The sequence below is a fragment of the Salmo salar genome, chromosome 09 (genome assembly GCF_965601325.2).
Source record: "Salmo salar chromosome 09, fSalSal1, whole genome shotgun sequence".
NCBI classification, from domain to species: domain Eukaryota; kingdom Metazoa; phylum Chordata; class Actinopteri; order Salmoniformes; family Salmonidae; genus Salmo; species Salmo salar.
In genome coordinates this window covers 24,372,433-24,395,293 of record NC_138299.1, presented here as the reverse complement: position 1 = coordinate 24,395,293, position 22,861 = coordinate 24,372,433, and the positions used below count along the sequence as shown (strand labels likewise).

Below are 22,861 nucleotides of genomic sequence, written 5' to 3'. Positions count from 1 at the left end.
TTACAATTATTTAAGAGACTTGAATCCATATGCCTGTTGGATCTCATTATTTCTCCTGATGATACTGATACAGTATCATAATGTATGCGTACAGACATTTCTCTGGTGCAATAAACATGTGCTGTGACCCAGGAATTCTTATCTAACCTCACACACATATTTATTACTAGCTGAAGCATGTTTCAAAAGTGCCACCTCTGTATTTTTCCTAAAGGATTTGGTGTAGCTCCCATCCTTCACGACAGCCCCACAAAACAGGATATATATCCCTGAGAAACATCATGGCCCATTGGCATCACTGTATGACTGTTGCTGAATTGATCTGATTGGAATATAGCAGCCATAGAGGGAAACCATTTGCAGTTTCCCCTTTGGAGAAGTATGGGGTTGCCACTGAAAACATGCCATTTTTTACATTCTTGCTCCTTGTCACCAGATACGCATGAGATGCAGTGATCATTGCAGTTTTTGCAAACATTTCTGTTTATATTTTTTGTTTTTAGAAGACAAAGATATACAAAAAGTGAAATAGAAAATGTAAGTTATTCTATATGACACTGAACAGATAAAGCAGGGAACAATTCCCCATGCCTTCAGTGAAATATTAGAGACACTGCATCCTATGTTGGGTCTATCTGGGTTAGTTTTTTTCTATTTACCCTGTCTCTGTAGTGCCATTTCAATGTAATGTGCTGTTTCTTTGTTTCTTTGTTGTCTCTTTTTTCCCTTGTTCCCCCCTCCCCCCTACCCCCTCACCCCCGGAGCAGCATTCTGTCCCGCACAGGCAGGAAGGAGAACCAGGAAGCATCCAATTTGGCCGTGCCTATGACCATGTGTCTTTTTCCTGTGCCATTCCCACTCACCCCATCTCTAAGACCACAAGTCAGTTCCATCAACCCTACAGTTACTCGCTCCCTCCTTTACAGCGTTCTGCGTGATGCCCCGCCAGACCGCGGGGGGCAGGGGCAGCAGAGTCGGGACGCTCAGCTCTCAGAGTACCCCTCTCTGGACTATCAGGGGCTCTATGCGACCCTCGTTACCCTGCTTGACCTGGTGCCCCTGCTGCAGCACGGTCAGCATGGTGAGTGAAGCCAGGGTGTTTGTTCTCTGTGTCCCCCCCCCCCCAGATCTAAAGGCATGCATGGGGTGATGGGGAACACGCTGGATCCTGACAGTGTCAGGAACCACTCTAAATAGCAGGAGGGTGAAGTCAGGCGCAGGAGACCGAGGTGCGTGAAACACACGTTTAATGAATAAGTCCATAATAGCCAAAACAAGGCAGGGTAACAAAACTCCAAACAACAGGAAAAATGAATCCTAGAAAGAGTCGGGACGCAGCCCAGCAACCCTAATGCCCAAAATGACAGCGGCAGAGGAAAAACAAATCCCCAACCTACTAAAAGGACGACACAAAAATAATCCCGCACAAACCCCAACTAAAACAGACAGACTAAATACCCCACTAATGACCTAACACAAAACAGGTGCTAACCTAAACAGACATCACCAAATGACACAGAAACAGAGATCGGTGGCAGCTAGTAGGCCAGCGACGACGACCGCCGAGCGCCGCCCGACCGGGGAGAGGTGCCACCTTCTGTGGACGTTGTGACAGTACCCCCCCCAACGCGCGGCTCCCGCAGTGCGCCGACGCTGGCCTCGAGGACGACCCGGAGGGCCAGGCTCAGGGCGATCCGGATGGAGGCTGTGGAATTCCCGCAACAGCGATGGATCCAAGATGTCCCCCACCGGTACCCAGCACCTCTCCTCCAGGCCGTACCCCTCCAAGTCCACGAGGTACTGCAGGCCCCCTACCCGACGCCTGGAGTCCAAGATGGACCGGACTGTGTACGCCGGGGCGCCCCCGATGTGGGGCGGAGGGACCTCCCGCACCTCAGCGTCCTGCAGTGGACCAGCTACCACTGGCCTGAGGAGAGACACATGAAATGAGGGGTTAATACGGTAATATGAAGGGAGCTGTAACCTATAACACACCTCGTTTATTCTCCTCAGGACTTTGAACGGCCCCACAAATCACGGGCCCAACTTCCGGCAGGGCAGGCGGAGGGGCAGGTTCCAGGTTGAGAGCCAGACCCTGTCCCCCGGGGTAAACACGGGGGCCTCACTGCGGTGGCGGTCAGCGCTCTCCTTGTGCCGTCCCACAGCCCGTTTAAGGGATTCCTGGACGGCACTCCAGGTCTCCTCAGAGCGCTGTACCCAGTCCTCCACCGCAGGAGCCTCAGTCTGGCTCTGATGCCAGGGCACCAGGACCGGCTGGTAACCCAACACCACCTGAAAGGGCGACAGGTTAGTAGAGGAGTGGCGAAGAGAGTTCTGCGCCATCTCGGCCCATGGCACGAACCTCGCCCACTCTCCCGGCCGGTCCTGGCAATAGGACTGCAGAAACCTGCCCACATCCTGGTTAATTCTCTCCACCTGCAGTCAAACTGAAGTCAAACTGACCGAAACCCCCAGTCTCTCCATGAACGCCCTCCACACCCGGGACGTGAACTGGAGACCTCGATCAGAGACGATGTCCTCAGGCACCCCGTAGTGCCGGAAGACATGAGTAAACAGGGCCTCTGCGGTCTGAAGGGCCGTAGGAAGACCGGGCAAAGGGAGTAGACGGCAGGACTTCGAGAACCGATCCACAACGACCAGGATCGTGGTGTTCCCCTGAGACGGCGGGAGATCCGTGAGGAAATCCACCGACAGGTGGGACCATGGTTGCTGTGGAACAGGGAGGGGCTGTAGTTTCCCTCGAGGCAGGTGTCTAGGAGCCTTACACTGGGTGCTCACCGAACAGGAAGAGACATAGCGCCTCACGTCCTTAGCCAAAGTGGGCCACCAGTACTTCCTTCTAAGACCCCGCACCATCCGTTCAATCCCTGGATGACCCGAGGAGGGTAGGGTGTGCGACCACCGGATCAGTCCGTCGCGGACACCGAGCGGGACGTACTTCCGACCCGCGGGACACTGAGGTGGAGTGGGTTCTGGTTGCAACGCCTGCTCGATGTCCGCATCCACCTCCCAGACCACCGGTGCCACCAGACAGGAGGTTGGAAGTATGGGAGTGGGGTCAATGGACCACTCCTCGGTGTCGTGGAGACGAGACAGTGCGTCGGCCTTGATGTTCCGGGAACCTGGGATGTACGAGATGGTGAACTGAAATCTCGTGAAAAACATAGCCCACCTGGCTTGGCGAGGTTTCAGTCTTCTCGCCGCCCGGATGTACTCCAGATTACGGTGATCAGTCCAGATGAGAAAAGGGTGTTGTGCCCCCTCAAGACAATGTCTCCACACCTTCAGGGCCCTGACCACGGCTAGCAACTCCTTGTCCCCCACATCATAGTTATGCTCCGCCGGACTCAGCTTCTTAGAAAAGAAAGCACAGGGGCGAAGCTTCGGGGGCACGCCCGAACACTGTGACAGCATAGCTCAAACCCCAACCTCGGACGCGTCCACCTCCACTATGAATGGCAAAGAGGGGTCCGGAGGTGCCAGCACTGGGGCGTCGGTAAACAGAGTCTTCAGCCTACAAAAGGCTCTGTCCGCCTCCGCCGACCACCGCAGCCGCACCGGGCCCCCCTTCATCAGTGAGGTAATGGGAGCCGCCACCTGCCCAAAGCCCCGGATAGTAATTGGCAAACCCTAAGAACCGCTGCACCTCCTTAACCGTGGTCGGAGTCGGCCAATTACGCATGGCCGCAATGCGGTCACATTCCATCACCACTCCGGATGTGGAAATGCGATACCCCAGAAAAGAGACGGCGCATTTGGAGAACTCACATTTCTCGGCCTTGACCTACAGGTCATGCTCCAACAGTCGCCCAAGCACTTTACACACCAGATACACATGCGCGGCGCGTGTGGCGGAGTAGATCAGAATGTTATCGATGTACACCACCACACCCTGACCAAGCAGGTCCCGGAGAATCTTGTCCACAAAGGATTGGAAGACGGCGGGAGCATTCTTCAACCCATACGGAATGACGAGGTACTCATAATGGCCAGATGTAGTACTGAATGCGGTTTTCCACTCGTCCCCATCTCGGATATGCACCAGGTTATACGTGCTCCTGAGATCCAGTTTTGTGAAGAAGCGCGTCCCGTGAAATGACTCCACCGCCGTAGCGATGAGAGGTAGTGGGTTACTGAAACCCACCGTGATGGAATTTAGACCTCTGTAGTCAATGCACTGATGCAAACCTGCCTCCTTCTTCTTCACAAAAAAGAAGCTCAAGGAGACAGGTGATTTGGATGGCCGAATGTATCCCTGTCTCAAAGACTCAGTGACATATGTCTCCATAGCCGCTGTCTCCTCCTGAGACAGAGGATACACGTGACTCCTGGGAAGGGCAGCGTTAGCCTGGAAGTTTATCGCACAATCTCCTCGTCGATGAGGGGGTAATTGAGTCGCCTTCGTTTTACTGAAGGCGATTGCCAAATCGGCATATTCTGAGGGAATGTGCACGGTAGAGACTTGGTCTGGACTCTCCACTGTAGTCGCACCGATGGAAACCCCTATACACCTGCCCGAGCACTCCCTCGACCACCCCTTAAGAGCCCCCTGTCTCCACTAAATTTTAGGGTTGTGAGTGGCCAGCCAGGGAAATCCCATTACCACCGGAAACGCAGGGGAATCAATGAGAAAAAGGCTTATACGTTCCTCATGACCCCCCCGCATCACCATAACCAGTGGCACAGTGACTTCCCTCACCAGGCCCGACCCAAGTGGTCGACTGTCTAGGGCGTGCACGGGGAAGGGTTGGTCCAGCTGAACCAGGGGAATCCCTAACTTATTGGCGACCCCACGGTCCATAAAACTCCCAGTCGCGCCTGAATCAACTAGCGCCTTATGCTGGGAGTGAGGGGAGAACTCAGGAAAACAAACTAAGGCATACATGTGGCCGACAGGGGGCTCTGGGTGTGTCTGGTGCTGACTCACCTAGGGTGTCGACGTGGTGCTCTGCCTGCCCTCTGAACTCCCGGGCGAGCCTCTCCAGCACCGGTCGGCAGTGTGCCCTCTGCAACCACAGTGGGCGCAGGAGAAGCCCCCGCCTCCGGTCCTCCTAGCTGCAGCCCCCTCTATCTCCATGGGCGTTGGAGCAGGAGGACTGGGAGGTGGAACGAAAAGGCCCCGACCGGAACGCCCGTGGGCAGCCAGCAGGTTGTCCAGCCTGATGGACAGATCAATGAGCTGGTCCAGGGTGATGGTGGTGTCCCGACATGCCAGCTCCCGGCGGACGTCCTCTCTCAGGCTACAGCGGTAGTGATCAATCAGGGCCCTCTCATTCCACCCAGCTCCCGCGGCTAGGGTCCGGAACTCCAACGCAAAGTCCTGGGTGCTCCTCGTCTCCTGTCTCAGGTGGAACAATCGCTCACCGGTGAACTCCGGGTAGTCATCCTTAGCCGAGTCTGGACCCTCCCAGACGGCGTTGGCCCATTCTAGGGCTCTACCCGTGAGACACGAGACGAGGATACTAACCCTCTCCTCTCCCGAGGGTGTGGGGCAGACGGTCGCTAGGTATAGCTCCAGCTGGAGTAGGAACCCCTTACACCCAGCGGCCGTCCCATCGAACTCCCTGGGGGGCGCGATCTTAATGCCACTGTGGCTGGGCTCCGTCAGCACTGGTAGGGGCGCAGGGTATTGAACCGGAGCTGGCGTGGGTGGGGGAGCCCCTCTCTCCCAGCTCTCTAGATGCGCCAACACCTGGTCCATAGCTGTACCCAGGCGATGGACAGGTGCTAACCTAAACAGACATCACCAAATGACACAGAAACAGAGATCGGTGGCAGCTAGTAGGCCGGCGACGACGACTGCCGAGCGCCACCTGACTGGGGAGAGGCGCCACCTTCTGTGGACGTTGTGACAGACAGCTCACTTTATTGATAACCTAGAATAACCTGGAATTTACAGACATACTGTAGTACTGTATACATGTATTAACTGTTTGCTTTCTCTTTTTAAATGAGAATGTGAAATTGGAAAAATGCATTGAAAATGGAAATGTATTTGCAAAAAAGCCATTTAAAGGTTAAATTGCTATGGCTAGCATATGTTGTGTATCTATTAACTGCACCAGGGAATAGTAATCTGTCAATAGCAAGTCTGTGAATACAGTTGAAGACGGAAGTTTACATACACCTTAGCCAACTACATTTTAACTCAGTTTTTCACAATTCCTGACATTTAATCCTAGTAAAAATGCCCTGTTTTATGGCAGTTAGGATCACCACTTTATTTTAAGAATGTGAAATGTCAGAATAATAGTAGAGAATTATTTATTTCAGCTTCTATTTCTTTCACCACATTCCCAGTGGGTCAGAAGTTTACATACACTCAATTAGTATTTGGTAGCATTGCCTTTAAAGTTTTTAACTTGGGTCAAACGTTTCGGGTAGCCTTCCACAAGCTTCCCACAATAAGTTGGGTGAATTTTGGCCCATTCCTCCTGACAGAGCTGGTGTAACTGAGTCAGGTTTGTAGGCTTGCACACACTTTTTCAGTTCTGCCCATACATTTTCTATAGGATTGAGGTCAGGGCTTCGTGATGGCCACTCCAATTCCTTGACTTTGTTGTCCTTAAGCCATTTTGCCACAACTTTGGAAGCATGGTTGGGGTCATTGTCTATTTGGAAGACCCATTTGCGACCAAGCTTTAACTTCCTGACTGATGTCTTGAGATGTTGCTTCAATATATCCACATAATTCTCCTTCCTCATGATGCCATCTATTTTGTGAAGTGCACCAGTCCCTCTTGCAGCAAAGCACCCCCACAACATGATGCTGCCACCCCCGTGCTTCAAGGTTGGGATGGTGTTCTTCGGCATGCAAGCCTCCCCCTTTTTCCTCCAAACATAACGATGGTCATTATGGCCAAACAGTTTCATCCGACCAGAGGACATTTCTCCAAACTTTATTTCGGCAAGAGAGAGATACAGACGGACGCAGCTGCGTCTTAAAACCTCCAGCCAACAAGGCAAAGTGTAAAGCGCGCAAAACAGTCACAAAACCTCAAATGTATAACAATACAAACAGGCTTCGTGAAATAACACGGGGAAAAAATGCACGCAAGCCTAGTGCGTACAAAAACACGTAACACACAAACAATTTCACACAAAGACATGAGGGGGAACAGAGGAATAAATACATGTAGTGTGATTGGGGAATGAAAACCAGGTGTGCAGGGAATAAGACAAAACAAATGGATAAATGAAAAATGGAGCGGCGATGGCTAGAAAGCCGGTGACGTCGACCGCCAAACGCCGCAAGGAGAGGAGCCGACTTCGGCGGAAGTCGTGACAGACAGGGAATTTTTACTAGGATTAAATGTCAGGAATTATGAAAAACTGAGTATAAATGTATTTGGCTAAGGTGTATGTAAACTTCCAACTTCAACTGTATATCTGAGTATATAGAATGTTTGCAACAGTAGTGTTTCATGAAAGCCTATCTTCTTGACTGGAAAGCCCTACCCTTTGCTGAGGGTAAACATCAGTTTCACAATGCTCTCTCGGGATGTTATTGTTTTTATACCAAACCTGGGTTGAAATACTATTTCAGGTATTTTAATTACTTTTCAATATTTTTCAAAACAAGTATTCAGATACATATTTATTTGAAGTATTTGAATATTGGAACATATTTGGAAAATACACTCAAATATACTCCCATGCATTTAACCCAGCCATTTGGAAAATAGTATTTGAAATAAGGTATGAAAGTACTTTGAAATACAAGTTGGTTGTCTATTTGATTTTTACAAATTAACCATTCAAATACTCAATTAAAAGTACTTGTTTTGGGATGTGTATTTGAAAATAGTCAAAAACACAGATTATTTTTTATGTTTTACTCAAATACACATATATCTGAACAGATCTGATTTATACAAATTCTATATATTTATGTGTTTTCTTTAAGTTTTAATGCTATATTTTTCATTTACTTTGTAAAATATGTACATTTCATTGAATTTCTGTCTCTCTCTGTGTTTGTGCGTTTTGGCTCTCCCTTCTCCCATCAGATCTTGGACAGTCCATATTTTACACAACAACTTGCCTCCTGCCCTTTCTCAGTGACGATATTCTCAGCACTTTACCCTACACTATGATCTCCACTTTAGCTACATTCCCCCCATTCCTTCACAAAGACATCATTGAGTACCTCAGCACCTCTTTCCTCCCCATGGCTATATGTGAGTACAGCCACTCTGTATCAAACATCCATCTACATGCATGTGAAAAAAAAACACTTTGTTGAATTCAAGACAAGTCATTAAGTGGGATAAGTATAATTTAATATGAGTAGTCATATGTTTTTAGCAGAAATGTCAATGTGCATCACCATATCAAAGGAAGTGCCAGGTTGGTGTCCTACCGTATGCACTACTTCATGAGGTTTAGGTTGTTTCTTCTCTTTTCTGACCTTTTTTAGTGGGTTCCACTAGAAGAGAAGGGGGCGTCCCAGCATATGTCAATCTCTCTGCCTCCTCCATGCTAATGATTGCTATGCAGTACACTTCCAACCCAGGTAAACATGTAACTTAGGTTATCCCCAACCAGTACAGTATGTCACAGTTTTTCTGTCATGTAGCACAGCCTGTCTTTTGATTCATACTGTGTTGTACCTGCCACCTGCGTGACTTAAATCTTTGTCTATTTGTTTCCAGTATACCACTGTCAGTTGTTGGAGTGTCTTATGAAGCACAAGCAGGAAGTGTGGAAGGTATATGTTCACAAATTGAATGTGTCATAATTCACATAGATTAGATGCCCAAACAACTCTCTCATACAGATGTAGGATCTTCATTTGATCACCCTGTAGAAGGAGAACTGCAACAGGGTGATGTCCATTAATTATAATCCACATAATCATTTACATTTTCTGTTGCTGGAGGATTATTTACCTGCTGTAGTAAACTTGCTCAAATTAAGATCCTACATCTGTAGATATGGAAAGTGTCAGTGAAAAGCTTTGTGACGGTCTTACACATTAGCTCATCACTATGGCCTGTGTTGTGCTGTGGCAGGACCTGCTGTATGTTATATCGTACGGACCATCCCAAGTCAAGCCTCCAGCCGTGCAGATGCTCTTTCATTACTGGCCAAACTTAAAGCCCCCAGGAGCCATCAGTGAATACAGTGGACTGCAATACACAGGTGAGGTTGCTTATGGTCTGCCTGTCAGGCTGTGCTTGTATGCAATACAGGTGTAGGATTTTTATTTGATCACCCTGTTGCAGGAGAACATTCCAGCAATACAGGACGTACAGGACATTTAAAACATATAGTGTATTTGAGGTTTGAAAAGGCTTCTGAAGTTTGTAATTTCCACTTTGAAATTTCAGACTTGATTTTAAGAAAAATGTATCATCCTCTACAAAAATGTCCATTAATTTTAATCCACATAATAATTCAGATTTCCTGTTGCAGCAGAATTATTTTCCTGCTGTAGCAAACTGTCTCAAAATAAGATCCTACATCTGTAGATCTCAGGTTGCAGCAGTCTAACCCTCCTCCCACACTACCTTTTCCCCTTTCCTTCTTTCCCTCTATTCTATTTCCCCCTGCCACAGCCTGGAACCCCATCCATTGCCAACACATTGAGTGTCACAATGCCATCAATAAACCTGCTGTCAAGGTAATGTCTGAGTAACTACTGTGCACTGTAGCCAATATAAAACACATACAAGACCAATATACTCAATGAGAACATCCATTGTGTACACAAACATAAAGTGAATACACACAGTATGTGCCAGATTGCCATGGTGTGATAAAGCGTCTTGGTGTTTGCTGCTGTAAGCGCAATGTTAAATGAGCCAGGGATTGCTTGAGTCACTGTGGTAGTTCCGTGGGGTAATGATATCAGTGGCCACCCGACTCAAGGCCTGTTTGCTATGCTCAGCCTGTCTCTGCTCAACTGTGCTAAAAACGGACAAGTAGAGCAGAGACAGGAACAGGGGTAGGGACATGGGACGGATTTCAATTACCCAGGATTATAGAGGGTGTGTGTGTGTGTGTGTGTGTGTGTGTGTGTGTGTGTGTGTGTGTGTGTGTGTGTGTGTGTGTGTGTGTGTGTGTGTTGGGGGGGCTAATTGGAAGCGATGACCCCATGCCGCCCCTGAGGATAGGGCGCCTGTAAGCGAGAGCAGTAAATTACAGAACACCATCTGAGCATCTAGGCCATAAGCACTGTAGCTTAATACAGGGCCATGCACAGATCATAGATAACTGAACAGAACCATATGCATGCAGCCAGCTGCAGAGACAGGTAAAGGGGACATTATACACACACACACACACACACACACACACACACACACATTTATTTGAGTTTGAGGTGTTATCACGTGTCAGGGCACAAGCAGTGGAGAAATACGGTGTGGTATACACTTCTTATGACCCCTACAGCTAGATATCCCTGCTACTACTGTATATTCCATCTGGATTCTGTAACTGTCTGTTGTCGCCCTATAGATGTGCATCGACCCCACCCTCTCTGTTGCACTGGGAGACAAGCCCCCTCCTCTATACATCTGTGAGGAGTGCAGCCAAAGGATAGCAGGGTATGTTGTTGTAACCTCTTTCTCTCCACATAGATGCCATTCCAAACATCACCTGCTGTCTGCTTCATTATTCTGGTCTTTATCCCAAGGGAGAAGCATCACCATGGTTACATAATTCCATTGCTGGAAGTGTATTTTCAACTGAGGTATTCTCAGCTAACTATAATTTGATTTACATATTCGTGTGACCTTTACAGAGACCATTCAGAATGGCTTGTTGATGTGCTCTTGCCCCAAGGTGAGTGTTAGCAAACAAGTATTAGCATTCAGGTTGCCATCTCTCTCTCCCTCTCTCACACACATATACAAGTACATACACGCACACATGTACCTCAAAATACCCCCAAAATAGAGTCAATCAGAGGGGAGTTATTTAGGCTGAGTGAACCCATTGTCTGTCTGTATGTTATATTGAATACCTCTGTGGCCTCATTTTTACAGCTGAGATATCTGCTATTTGTCAAAAGAAGGTAAGACATGAACGTTGGTGCATTGATATGTGTTTGTGTTTGTGTTTGTGCTCTCATCAGCTCATGTAGTATTCATAGTGGTAAAACTCATGGCTAAACAAGAGTACCCCTTTCTTCTTCATATTAGAGAACCAAGTGAAGTAGACTGGTGAATAGAATTGTTTGCTAGTATTTGTTACTTCTCTGTTGGATGGCTTTGCTTACATAATCATGGACTGTGGCTGTGTCTCCCTTGCTATGTCATTGCTGGTTGTGTATAAATATGCCAACATCCACCCTTCATGCCAACATCCACCCAGTGTTCATTTAACCATGAGCAGTGAAAACTGCTGTTTAACTGATTTGAGGACAGGAGAGAGATAACCACTTGTGTCATTTTAAGTGGTGGAGAAAGAAACACTATTCTAGCCTGCTACAGGCTAACGGGGCCCAAAGAAGCTACAACTTGCACTTCGACATTTCATATAGCAGACCATTACATTTATCTCTGAAGTGTTTAAGGACCGTGCACTTTCATTTGGAGAGTCCATTCACTCGAACACTCCGTTCATTACTTGTCTAATGGATGGTCCAGTCTTAATGGAACTGGCAGGGCATGATGTTTGTTCCGGAACACAGTCCAAAGGCATAAAAGTTCCCCCTTGGTTCCCACGGAGACTGACACACAAATCTGTCAGGTAGTGTATCAAATCAAATCAAATGTTACGGGTGTAGACTTAACCGTGAAATGCTTGCTTATGAGCCCTTCACAACGATGCAGAGTTAAAAAAGTATAATAAAAAGAAAAGACTAAGCTGAGCAGCTACCCAGGGTTGTCATGGGAAACAGCTGTCCTACATCTAGTTCATCCAGCAGTAGTTTTAATCCTCACACAGCCTTTTCAATAGGCTTTGTCCCACTGTAGAAAGCTCTTACCTGGATCCACGCCAGCTCTCTCATTATCAGCACACATTGTTCTATCTGAGATGTGATTGCTTGTCAGAGTTACAGCTAGAATAGAGATTGCTTTCACAGTGCTCTGCAGTTACAGTATAAGATATACTGTAGTGCAGTGTTCCCCAACCCGCAAGTGATTTTATTTGGCTCCCCAAGTTTTCTGAGCAAAATTGTTGTTTATTTGTTTTTGTTGGCCTTAGAAGACTGTAAAAACATCAGTAAATTAGCTCCAAGTGATTAGAATTTTGGAAATCTGTACCAAAGGATTCCCATGCATAATAGCAAGATATATGTGATCGTATACAAATGTAAGCAAGGTTTGAAATGATGATATTTTAGTATCTGTTTGGGCTTCTTGTGGTCAATTTGCTGTACTGTATCCATTGACCAGGTTTTCACCATTGTCAGTTGTATGTTTTTGTAAAGATTACAGAGAGAGAGGGGAGAAGACAGGAAGAGAACAGAGGGAGAAGATCTGTTCACTTGAAAGGCCGAAGGTTTCAGTGGCTGATCAGATTAAACCAGTCCCCCTATTGCCACCCTTGTTATTTAAAAAAATAAATAAGACACCTTATGTACAGTCTCTATCTAAGAATGATGCTATCTGTCCCATGGCAGCCTATTCATTAGCATACAGACACAAAAAGAACACCACTCGTTCTTTTAATTTAGGACGTTTACACATCAATGAATTTATTGAGGCATAGGACCTTTTAAGGAAAGCTTTTTTTCACAGTGAAAACAGTTTATTAGGATTCTTATATCTTATAGTTTCTAAATGATACGAGGAGTTGTTTTATCTCATTGTCCCCTCTGTCTTGTAGAACTGTAGCTCTCATGTCAGGAGGGCAGTTGTCACCTGCTTCTCAGCTGGTTGCTGCGGGCGCCATGGCAACCGACCCGTCCGCTACTGCAAGCGTTGCCATGTCAACCATCACAGCAGCGAGGTGGGGACTGCGGCGGAGACCCATCTGTACCAGACCTCCCCACCTCCCATCAACACCCGCGAGTGTGGGGCAGAGGAGCTGGTGTGTACTGTGGAGGCTGTTATCAGGTATTTTTATTTGTATTTGGTGCATTTATTTTTTTATTTTTTTATTTAACATTTATTTAACTAGGCAAGTCAGTTACGAACAAACTCTTATTTAAAATGACGGCCTACCCAGGCCAAACCCTAACCCAGACGACGCTAGGCCAATTGTGCGCCGCCCTATTAGACTCCCAATCATGGCTGGTTGTGATACAGCATGGAATCGAACCAGGGTCTGTAGTGACGCCTCTTGCACTGAGATGCAGTGCCTTAGACCGCTGCGTCACCATCAGAGACAACACAGGCAACCAACCGCATGCTTCACAGTAGCACTGTATTCAACCACAGTTATCTCTCTATCACTATCTGTCTATTTCCCTCTGTCTTTCTGTCTGTCTCACTCTTTATTCCCCCTCTCTCCATCCGTCTATCAACATCAGTCTACTGAAGGAGGCAGAGATCCACGCGGAGCTGCGTGAGTTTGAGCTGAACAGGCGTCGTCAGATGGGCCTGTCTGCCTCCCACCACTCCCTGGACAACATCGACTTTGACAACAAGGAGGACGACCAGCACGACCAGAGGCTCCTCAGTCAGTTTGGCATCTGGTTCCTGGTGCGTGGCTCGCTGGTCTATTACTCACTATCACAGTCGAGAGATTAGGATGTTGACACACCTGTCTGGGCTCTTATTACAAGCCTGTGCTGTACTCTCTTCATAGTGCAACATTACAATGCTTTAACCGTATCCGTCTCCGATCTTGGAAGCCCCTGACTGACCATGTTACACCCTATCCTTGCCCCCACCCCTGAAGGTGAGCCTGTGCACCCCCAGTGAGAACACGCCCACTGAGAGCCTGGCGCGGCTGGTGAGCATGGTGTTCCAGTGGTTCCACTCCACAGCCTACATGATGGACGACGAGGTGGGCTCCCTGGTGGAGAAGCTCAAGCCCCAGTTTGTCACCAAGTGGCTGAAGACCGTGTGTGACGTGCGCTTCGACGTCATGGTGATGTGCCTGCTGCCCAAGCCGGTGGAGTTTGCCAGGGTGAGGAGGAGCGGGGAAGGAGAAGGGGTGTTGGAGTGTAAAGGCGGCTCAGGAAGTGTTCGTGAGGGGTTGTAGGGTGTAATGTTGGGTGTAGTGTAGTATGTTTCTCTGGGGACAATGCACACTGGAGGGACAGTGTGTGATGGTTGTGTTTCTTGGTGAATATCCCCCTTGGTTATACCTGACCTTGTGTATGTGTCTATGTACCCATATCCCCAGGTGGGGGGTTACTGGGATAAGTCTTGCAGCACGGTGACCCAGCTGAAGGAGGGGCTGAACCGGATCCTGTGCCTGATCCCCTACAATGTGATCAGCCAGCCGCTATGGGAGTGCTTCATGCCAGAGTGGCTGGAGGCCATCCGCACTGAGGTGCCTGACCAGCAGCTCAAGGAGTTCAGAGAAGTGCTCAGGTACTGTATACTGGACCTCCTCCAAGTCACCTAGTTCAATGTACCACCTCCTCTATTTCAATGGTGTGCTATGGTTACTGATCACGCACAAATCATTTTCTGTCTTGTGAGAATAACAGAATGTTATGTGAAATGATATGTGACTATGTGTAACACACAGTGAAAATTGTTTATTTTGTCCCCTGCTAGTGATACACCTGAGAGGGGATATACCAAAATGCTCAACTCTAAAAGCATGGCCCCTCCCTCCTCACCCCTCTGTTTCCCCTGCAGCAAGATGTTTGACATTGAGCTGTGCCCTCTGCCCTTCTCCATGGAGGAGATGTTTGGGTTCATTAGCTGCAGGTTCTCAGGCTACCCAGCCTCTGTGCAGGAGCAGGCTCTGCTCTGGCTGCATGTGAGTATAAGGCCTGTGGCTTTTTATGAGGATCCATTTCATATTGTGTGGTTGAAATGAAATGAAATGAACAGGTTGTCATGATGTGTATGCCTGTGCAGGGGCTGTACTGAATATGGAACTGGGTCACAAGGCTAGCATGAGACTGGAGTTCTGAGAGTGAGAGAGGAGGGATTTTGCTATTGATTCCATATGCACTCACAGCCTGCTGTCCTATATACGTGGAAGGGTTTCTTTCACGCCTGTGATAAGACACCAAAGTAATTCAATCTGAATATATACAGTTGAAGTCGGAAGTTTACATACACTTAGGTTGGAGTCATTAAAAATGATGTCGTGGCTTTAGAAGCTTCTGATAGGCTAATTGACATTATTTGAGTCAATTGAAGGTATACCTGTATACCTGAATGTATTTCAAGGCCTACCTTCAAACTCAGTGCCTCTTTGCTTGACATCATGGAAAAATCAAAAGAAATCAGACCTCAGAAAAAAATTGTAGACCTCCACAAGTCTGGTTCATCCTTGGGAGCAATTTCCAAATGCCTAAAGGAACCACGTTCATCTGTACAAACAATAGTACGCAAGTATAAACACCATGGGACCACGCAGCCGTCATACCGCTCAGGAAGGAGACGCGTTCTGTCTCCTAGAGATGAACCTACTTTGGTACAAAAAGTGCAAATCAATCCCAGAACAACAGCAAAGGACCTTGTGAAGATGCTGGAGGGAACAGGTATAAAAGTGTCTATATCCACAGTTAAACGAGTCCTATATCGGCATAACCTGAAAGGCCACTCAGCAGGGAAGAAGACACTGCTCCAAAATCGCCATAAAAAAGCCAGACTACGGTTTACAACTGCACATGGGGACAAAGATCGTACTTTTTGGAGAAATTTCCTCTGGTCTGATGAAACAAAAATAGAACTGTTTGGCACAATGACCATTGTTATGTTTGGAGGACAAAGGGGGAGGCCTGCAAGCCGAAGAACACCATCCCAACCGTGAAGCATCATATTGTGGGGGTGCTTTGCTGCAGGAGGGACTGGTGCACTTCACAAAATAGATGGCATCATGAGGAGGGAAAATCTGTGGATATATTGAAGAAACATCTGAAGACATCAGTCAGGAAGTTAAAGCTTGGTCGCAAATGGGTCTTCCAAATGGACAAAGACCCCAAGCATCCTTCCAAAGTTGTTACAAAATGGCTTAACTGCTAGCGGAACGCCTCACCAATATCCATTGGTAGAGCGTGGCGCGAAATACAAATACCTAAAAAACGCTATAACTTCAATTTCTCAAACATATGACTATTTTACACCATTTTAAAGACAAGACTCTCGTTAATCTAACCACATTGTCCGATTTCAAAAAGGCTTTATCACGAAAGCAAAACATTAGATTATGTCAGGAGAGTACCCTGCCAAAAATAATCACACATCCATTTTCAAAGCAAGCATATATGTCACAAAAACCAAACCACAGCTAAATGCAGCACTAACCTTTGATGATCTTCATCAGATGACACTCCTAGGACATTATGTTATACAATACATGCATGTTTTGTTCAATCAAGTTCATATTTATATCAAAAAACAGCTTTTTACATTAGCATGTGATGTTCAGAACTAGCACACCCACCGCAAACTTCCGGTGAATTTACTAAATTACTCACGATAAACGTCCACAAAAAACATAACAATTATTTTAAGAATTATAGATACAGAACTCCTTTATGCAATCGCGTTGTCAGATTTTAAAATAGCTTTACAGCGAAAGCACATTTTGCAATATTCTGAGTAGATAGCTCGGCCATCACAGGTTAGCTAATTTGACACCCACCAAGTTTGGTGCTCACTAAACTCAGAATTACTATAAGAAAAATTGGATTACCTTTGCTGTTCTTCGTCAGAATGCACTCCCAGGACTTCTACTTCAACAACAAATGTTGTTTTGGTTCAAAATAATCCATAGTTATATTGAAATAGCTCCGTTTTGTTCGTGCGTTGAGGTCACTATCCGAAGGGTGACGCGCGAGCGCATTTCGTGACAAAAAATGTCAAAATATTCCATTACCGTACTTCAAAGCATGTCAAACGCTGTTTAAAATAAATTTTTATGCTATTTTTCTCGTAAAATAGCGATAATATTCCAACCGGGCGACGTTGTATTCATTCAAAGACTGAAAGAAAAACATGGAGTTGTCTCGTGCACGCGCATCTCCAGTGTCATTCTTCCCTGCCTGACCACTCACAAAAACTCCTGCTGTTTTTCGCCCAGAGACTGCAGAGACGTCATTCCACTTTCTGGCGCCTTCTGAGAGCCAATGGAAGCCTTAGAAAATGTCACGTTACAGCAGAGATGCTGTATTTTTGATAGAGATGCCACAGAAGGAGAACAAATTGTCAGACAGGGCACTTCCTGTATGGAATCTTCTCAGGTTTTGTCACATCCTGACCAGCAGAGGGAGCAATTGTATTAGTTTTGGTCAGGACGTGGCAGGGTTTTTGTGTGTTAAGTGTTGTGTTGGTGATTGGACTCCCAATTGAAGGCAGGTGTGTTGAGTTGCCTTTGATTGGGAGTCCTATATAGTAGTGTGTGTTTTTCTTTGGGGTTGTGGGTAGTTGTTTTTGCACTGCGTTTGATAGCCTGCAAAACTGTTCTTGTCGTGAGTATCATTTATTGTTTTTTCACTGTGGATGCTCTGCGTGTTTTTTCATTAAAGAATATGAGTATCCACATACCCGCTGCGCCTTTGTCTTCTCTCCACTACAACACATGTGACAGAACTACCCACCACAAAAGGACCAAGCAGCGGAGGAGGAAGGAGCCACAGGAGTACAGCACAAGGGACTGGACATGGGAGGACATCCTGGACGGCAAGGGAGCCTACACTTGGGAAGAGATCCTGGCCGGAAGGGATCGCCTCCCATGGGAACAGGTGGAGGCACTCAGGAGAGTGGAGGCAGCAGGACAGAAGAACCAACGGCAGCGGTATGAGGGAACACGGCTGGGTAGGAAGCCCGGGAGGCACCCCCACGAAAAAATGTTTGGGGGGCACACGGGTAGTTTGGCTAGGCCAAGGAAGAGCCGTAAGCCAGCTACCCGTGATTACATGGAGGAGCGTATGAGGTGGAGGGCGCCATGTTTCGCTGAGGTGCGCACTATCTTGCCTATACGCACGCACAGCCCAGTCCGCCCTGTACCAGCGCCCCGCATGTGCCAGGGCGAGGTGAGCATCGAGCCGGAAGGGGTGATGCCAACCCTGCGCTCAAGACCGCCAGTGCGCCTATACGGTCCGGTGTTTCCCGCTATACGCACTAGCATGGAGGTGCGTGTCTCCAGGCTGGCACGTCCAGTACCAGCCCCACGCATCAGGCGTCTAGTGCGTCAGCCCAGCCTCGCCAGTCAAGAGTCGCCAGAGCTGCCCGCCAGTCAAGAGTCGCCAGAGCTGCCCGCCAGTCAAGAGTCGCCAGAACTGCCCGCCTGTCAAGAGTCGCCAAGGCCGCCCGCTGGTCAGGGGCTGCCAGAGCCGCCCGACTGCCCGGAGCTGCCAGAGTGGCCCGACTGCCCGGATCTGCCAAAGTGGCTCGACTGCCCGGATCAGTTAGAGTGGCCTGTCTGCCTGCAGCTGCCAGAGTGGCCCGCCTGTCCTCCGGCCCAGCCCGAGTGGCCCGCCTGTCCTCCAGCCCAGCTCGAGTGGCCCGCCTGTCCTCCGGCCCAGCCCGAGTGGCCCGCCTGCCCGGATCTGCCAGAGTGGCCCGCCTGCCCGGATCTGCCAGAGTGGCCCGCCTGTCCTCCGGTCCAGCCAGAGTGGCCCACCTGTCCTCCGGCCCAGCCCGAGTGGCCCGAGTGGCCCGCCTGTCCTCCGGCCCAGCCCGAGTGGCCCGCCTGTCCTCCGGCCCAGCCCGAGTGGCCCGTCTGCCGGGGTCAGCTTGAGTGGCCCGTCTGCCCGGCGCAGCTATCGGCGCCACCGAAGTGGGCGACGCCGAAGGTGGAGCGAGGTCCACGTCCCGCACCTGAGCCACCTCCAGGATAGGTGGGTTGGGGAGGGAGGGTGTAGCACAGTGCCGTCGTTGACGGCAGTCACCCTCCCTTCCCTCCCTTATTGTTTAGGGGTTATTGTTTATTGGTTTTGTTGGGGTATTGGGGATTTTTTTGTGTTTTCTTTTTTGAGGGGGGGGGGGGGGGTACTGTCACGTCCTGACCAGCAGAGGGAGCAATTGTATTAGTTTTGGTCAGGACGTGGCAGGGTTTTTGTGTGTTAAGTGTTGTGTTGGTGATTGGACTCCCAATTGAAGGCAGGTGTGTTGAGTTGCCTTTGATTGGGAGTCCTATATAGTAGTGTGTGTTTTTCTTTGGGGTTGTGGGTAGTTGTTTTTGCACTGCGTTTGATAGCCTGCAAAACTGTTCTTGTCATGAGTATCATTTATTGTTTTTTCACTGTGGATGCTCTGCGTGTTTTTTTATTAAAGAATATGAGTATCCACATACCCGCTGCGCGGTTTTGGCCTGCCATATGAATTCTGTTATACTCACAGACACCATTCAAACAGTTTTAGAAACTTTAGAGTGTTTTCTATCCAAATCTAATTATATGCATATTCTAGTTTCTGGGCAGGAGTAGTAACCAGATTAAATCGGGTACGTTTTTTATCTGGCCGTGAAAATACTGCCCCCTATCGCAAACAGGTTAAGGACAACAAAGTCAAGGAATTGGAGTGGCCATCACTAAGTCCTGACCTCAATCCTATAGAAAATTTGTGGGCAGAACTGAAAAAGCATGTGCAAGCAAGGAGGCCTACAAACCTGACTCAGTTACACCAGCTCTGTCTGGAGGAATGGGTCAAAATTCACCCAACTTATTGTGGGAAGCTTGTGGAAGGCTACCCAAATCGTTTGACCCAAGTTAAACAATTTTAAGGCAATGCTACCAAATACTAATTGAGTGTATGTAAAGTTCTGACCCACTGGAAATGTGATGAAAGAAATAAAAGCTGAAATATATCATTGTCTCTACTATTATTCTGACATTTCACATTCTCAAAATAAAGTGGTGATCCTAACTGACCTAAGACAGGGCATTTTTTACTAAGATTACATTTCAGGAAAACTGAGTTTAAATGTATTTAGCTAAGGTGTATGTAAACTTCCGACTTCAACTGTATTTAGGTCACACATACTACAGGAATATGTGTAGAGTACTACATCCACATTTCTATCTGCTTATATACGTCTTCTCTTTTGCCTCTCTTAATGTCTCTGTTGTCTGTTTGTGTTTTTTATATGTGTGTGTGTGTGTGTAAACCTGTTAACCTAAACCTGTTGTCATTGTGTCGTGTGTGTGAGTTTGGTGTGCATCTTTGCATGATCTCTTGTGTGTTTGTGTACCTGTTGGTGTATGTGTGTGCGTGTCTGGTTGGACACAGGTGTTGTCAGAGCTGGACATTGTGGTGCCTCTGCAGCTGTTGATCGGGATGTTCTTTGACGGGGTGAACTCAGTGAAGGAACTGGCCAATCAGAGAAAGACTCGAGTCTCAGATCTAACTGGTGAAAATACTGAGGCTCGGAGGGTAAGATGTTGTACTAGTTATCAACTCCCATGAAAAACTACTTAAATTACACAGAAATAAGCTATTATCACTCAAATTTCCTCTCAATGAAACAGTAAGAGCAGAACAAATGAGCTGAGGAACTATACAGTTTACATCCACAATCTGAAAATGCTTGTTATCTATTTACCCAGCTAGCACATAATGTTCTGAGAACCATATGTTTCTTAGAGCTTGGTGAGAGTGTGGTTGGCCTATGGTTATTTTGCATACAACCTTCCCACAACTTTCTGGGAATGGTGCAGGATAGTTGCTTGGTTGCTTGGCAGCACATTTAAGGAACTTAACAAAAAAACATTATTTGCTGGTTATTTCATTACTTTAACAGAATGTTTCCTAAAAGTTCAAGCATATTTTGGTAATGTTCTAGGAACGTTCTCCAACTGGTTTGGCATTGGGAATGTTCTCAAATAGTTCAGAGAACGTTAAGAAACAATGTTCTTTTGTGGGAATTTCAATACTTCAGCATAACATTTCCTACAGGTTTCCTCATGGTTCTATTTAAAGTCATGTTCTCAGAACATTAAGAAAACTTTCCATAAAAACCACAAGAAAACCTTAGTAACTTTCAAAGAACGTTTTAATAATGTTATTTAAAAACATACATTTTGTTCTCAGCATCAACAAAACTCTCTCTATCCTTTGTCTTGTTAAGTGTGTTCAGGTGTGTTGGCCGCACCCACTAATTGGCCATACCTGATCTTAATGAGTGCTTGTTTCCTTTGAAATGGGGTCTGTTTGAATAGACTGAAATGAACAGCTTTGTATGAGTAAAAAAAAACATGTCTACATTCCATGGATAGAGAACAGAACATCATAGGTTTCAATCTCCCTGACGCCATTCAACAATAAAAAAGAAATGTGTATGCATGATTAATGCCTAAGTAAATCAATGTCCATGTGTCCTATTTGTGATTGGAGTTCAAAACAGTTAACCTAAGCAAGCAGTGTTATTCAAAGTCATATTGAAACGTTCTCAGAACGTTATTTAATTACCTTAAAATAACCTATCAAACCTCCCAGGAAGACTTTCAGGGAACCGTAATAAAACATTCTCAGAACCTCCCTGCAACCTAAAAATGTACTTCCCAGAACAGGCAACATTTTCACTTCTGTTCTCAGAACGTTCAAAAAATGTTCCGTTTTACCAGCCAGGGAACTTGCCTTCGTTCCCAGAACCAATGGGAAACCAAAAAATGATGTTCCTACAACTTCCAAGGAACCAAATATGCTAGCTGGATACCCTCTATTGTCAACCATCCACAGGCATGTGCGTTGCCCTGGTTACTGCTGAAGTCTAAATATAGTCCTATTTAAGGGGCTTAATTGAGCTCTGCCATCATTCAGATTTATCTGTGAAAGTTAAAGCCTTTGGCTCATCTATCCACAGTATATTTCTACACCTGAATACACCTTGATAACTTGGAGGGTAGATCTCATGACAGTACAATTATGGAACGATGATACGTGTGTGTGTGTGTGTGTATGTGTGTGTGTGTGTGTGTGTGTGTGTGTGTGTGTGTGTGTGTGTGTGTGTGTGTGTGTGTGTGTGTGTGTGTGTGTGTGTGTGATGTCCCTAGGAAAGTGTGGTTTCAGATCCAGGCCATCTTGGGCCGCACAACACTGTGAGCCCGTTCCCCAGTCCGTTCCGGAGCCCATTCCGGAGCCCCCTGCACTGCAGCCCCTTTAAGAACCTGGGCCATGCTACGGGACACTGTGCCCTGGACCTGGACTGTGACGACGATGACATGAACCTGGGCTGTTTCATTCTCATGTTCGACCTCATCCTCAAACAGGTGGCAAGCCCATACACTGCAGACATAGGTTCAATTATAGAGTACTGTTACATTTTACAATACCTCATTGAATACATCAGGGCCACCAAGCTGAGTTCTGTCCCACTTTCTATTTCTGTGGGTTCTCCTGTTCAACAATGTTGTAGTGCTTCCTTACCACTACTAATAATTTAATCCATTTGTAAAGCGCTTTCCATTATACAGAATAATCTCAAAGTGCATAATCTAAAAAATAAAAAGCAAATAGAAAAAAAATGGACACAACTAGACAGGGCAACTGACACAATAAACCCAGCTACAATGTCCTTGTCCAGATGGAGCTCCAGGATGATGGCGTGATGCTCGGTCTGGAAAGCAGCCTGGGGAAGGACATTGTGGGCATCATCAACAACGTCTTCCAGGCCCCATGGGGGGGCTCCCACACCTGTCAGAAGGACGAGAAGGCCCTGGAGTGCAGCCTGTGCCAGTCCAGCATTTTGTGCTACCAGCTAGGCTGTGAGCTCCTGGAGAGACTCACCCCCAGGGAGGAGATACGTCTGGTGGTGAGACACACAAGCAGACTCCTGTAAAAACAACATGAAGGATGTCCTGAATTGG

General features: G+C 47.1%; 1 protein-coding gene across 5 annotated transcripts in view; it reads left to right on the top strand.

Moving 5' to 3' along the window:
- unc79 (unc-79 homolog, NALCN channel complex subunit) overlaps positions 1 to 22,861 on the top strand; it is a 53,837-nt gene that overhangs the window by 5,742 nt on the left and 25,234 nt on the right. For 4 of the 5 annotated variants that reach the window (XR_014378727.1, XM_045723495.2, XM_045723494.2 and 1 more), the window contains exons 3-19: positions 768 to 1,081; positions 8,031 to 8,201; positions 8,441 to 8,536; positions 8,676 to 8,731; positions 9,036 to 9,165; positions 9,582 to 9,646; positions 10,486 to 10,574; positions 10,772 to 10,812; positions 11,016 to 11,044; positions 12,805 to 13,034; positions 13,451 to 13,622; positions 13,822 to 14,052; positions 14,272 to 14,462; positions 14,736 to 14,859; positions 20,286 to 20,429; positions 22,049 to 22,264; positions 22,579 to 22,806. Coding sequence is in view for 4 of the 5 variants with exons in the window: in XM_045723495.2 (XP_045579451.2) it covers positions 768 to 1,081; positions 8,031 to 8,201; positions 8,441 to 8,536; positions 8,676 to 8,731; positions 9,036 to 9,165; positions 9,582 to 9,646; positions 10,486 to 10,574; positions 10,772 to 10,812; positions 11,016 to 11,044; positions 12,805 to 13,034; positions 13,451 to 13,622; positions 13,822 to 14,052; positions 14,272 to 14,462; positions 14,736 to 14,859; positions 20,286 to 20,429; positions 22,049 to 22,264; positions 22,579 to 22,806 (2,527 nt within the window). In the remaining variant the exon portion in view is untranslated. The remainder of the gene's footprint in view (positions 1 to 767; positions 1,082 to 8,030; positions 8,202 to 8,440; positions 8,537 to 8,675; positions 8,732 to 9,035; positions 9,166 to 9,581; positions 9,647 to 10,485; positions 10,575 to 10,771; positions 10,813 to 11,015; positions 11,045 to 12,804; positions 13,035 to 13,450; positions 13,623 to 13,821; positions 14,053 to 14,271; positions 14,463 to 14,735; positions 14,860 to 20,285; positions 20,430 to 22,048; positions 22,265 to 22,578; positions 22,807 to 22,861) is intronic. The other variant, XM_045723496.2, reaches the window with a different exon arrangement.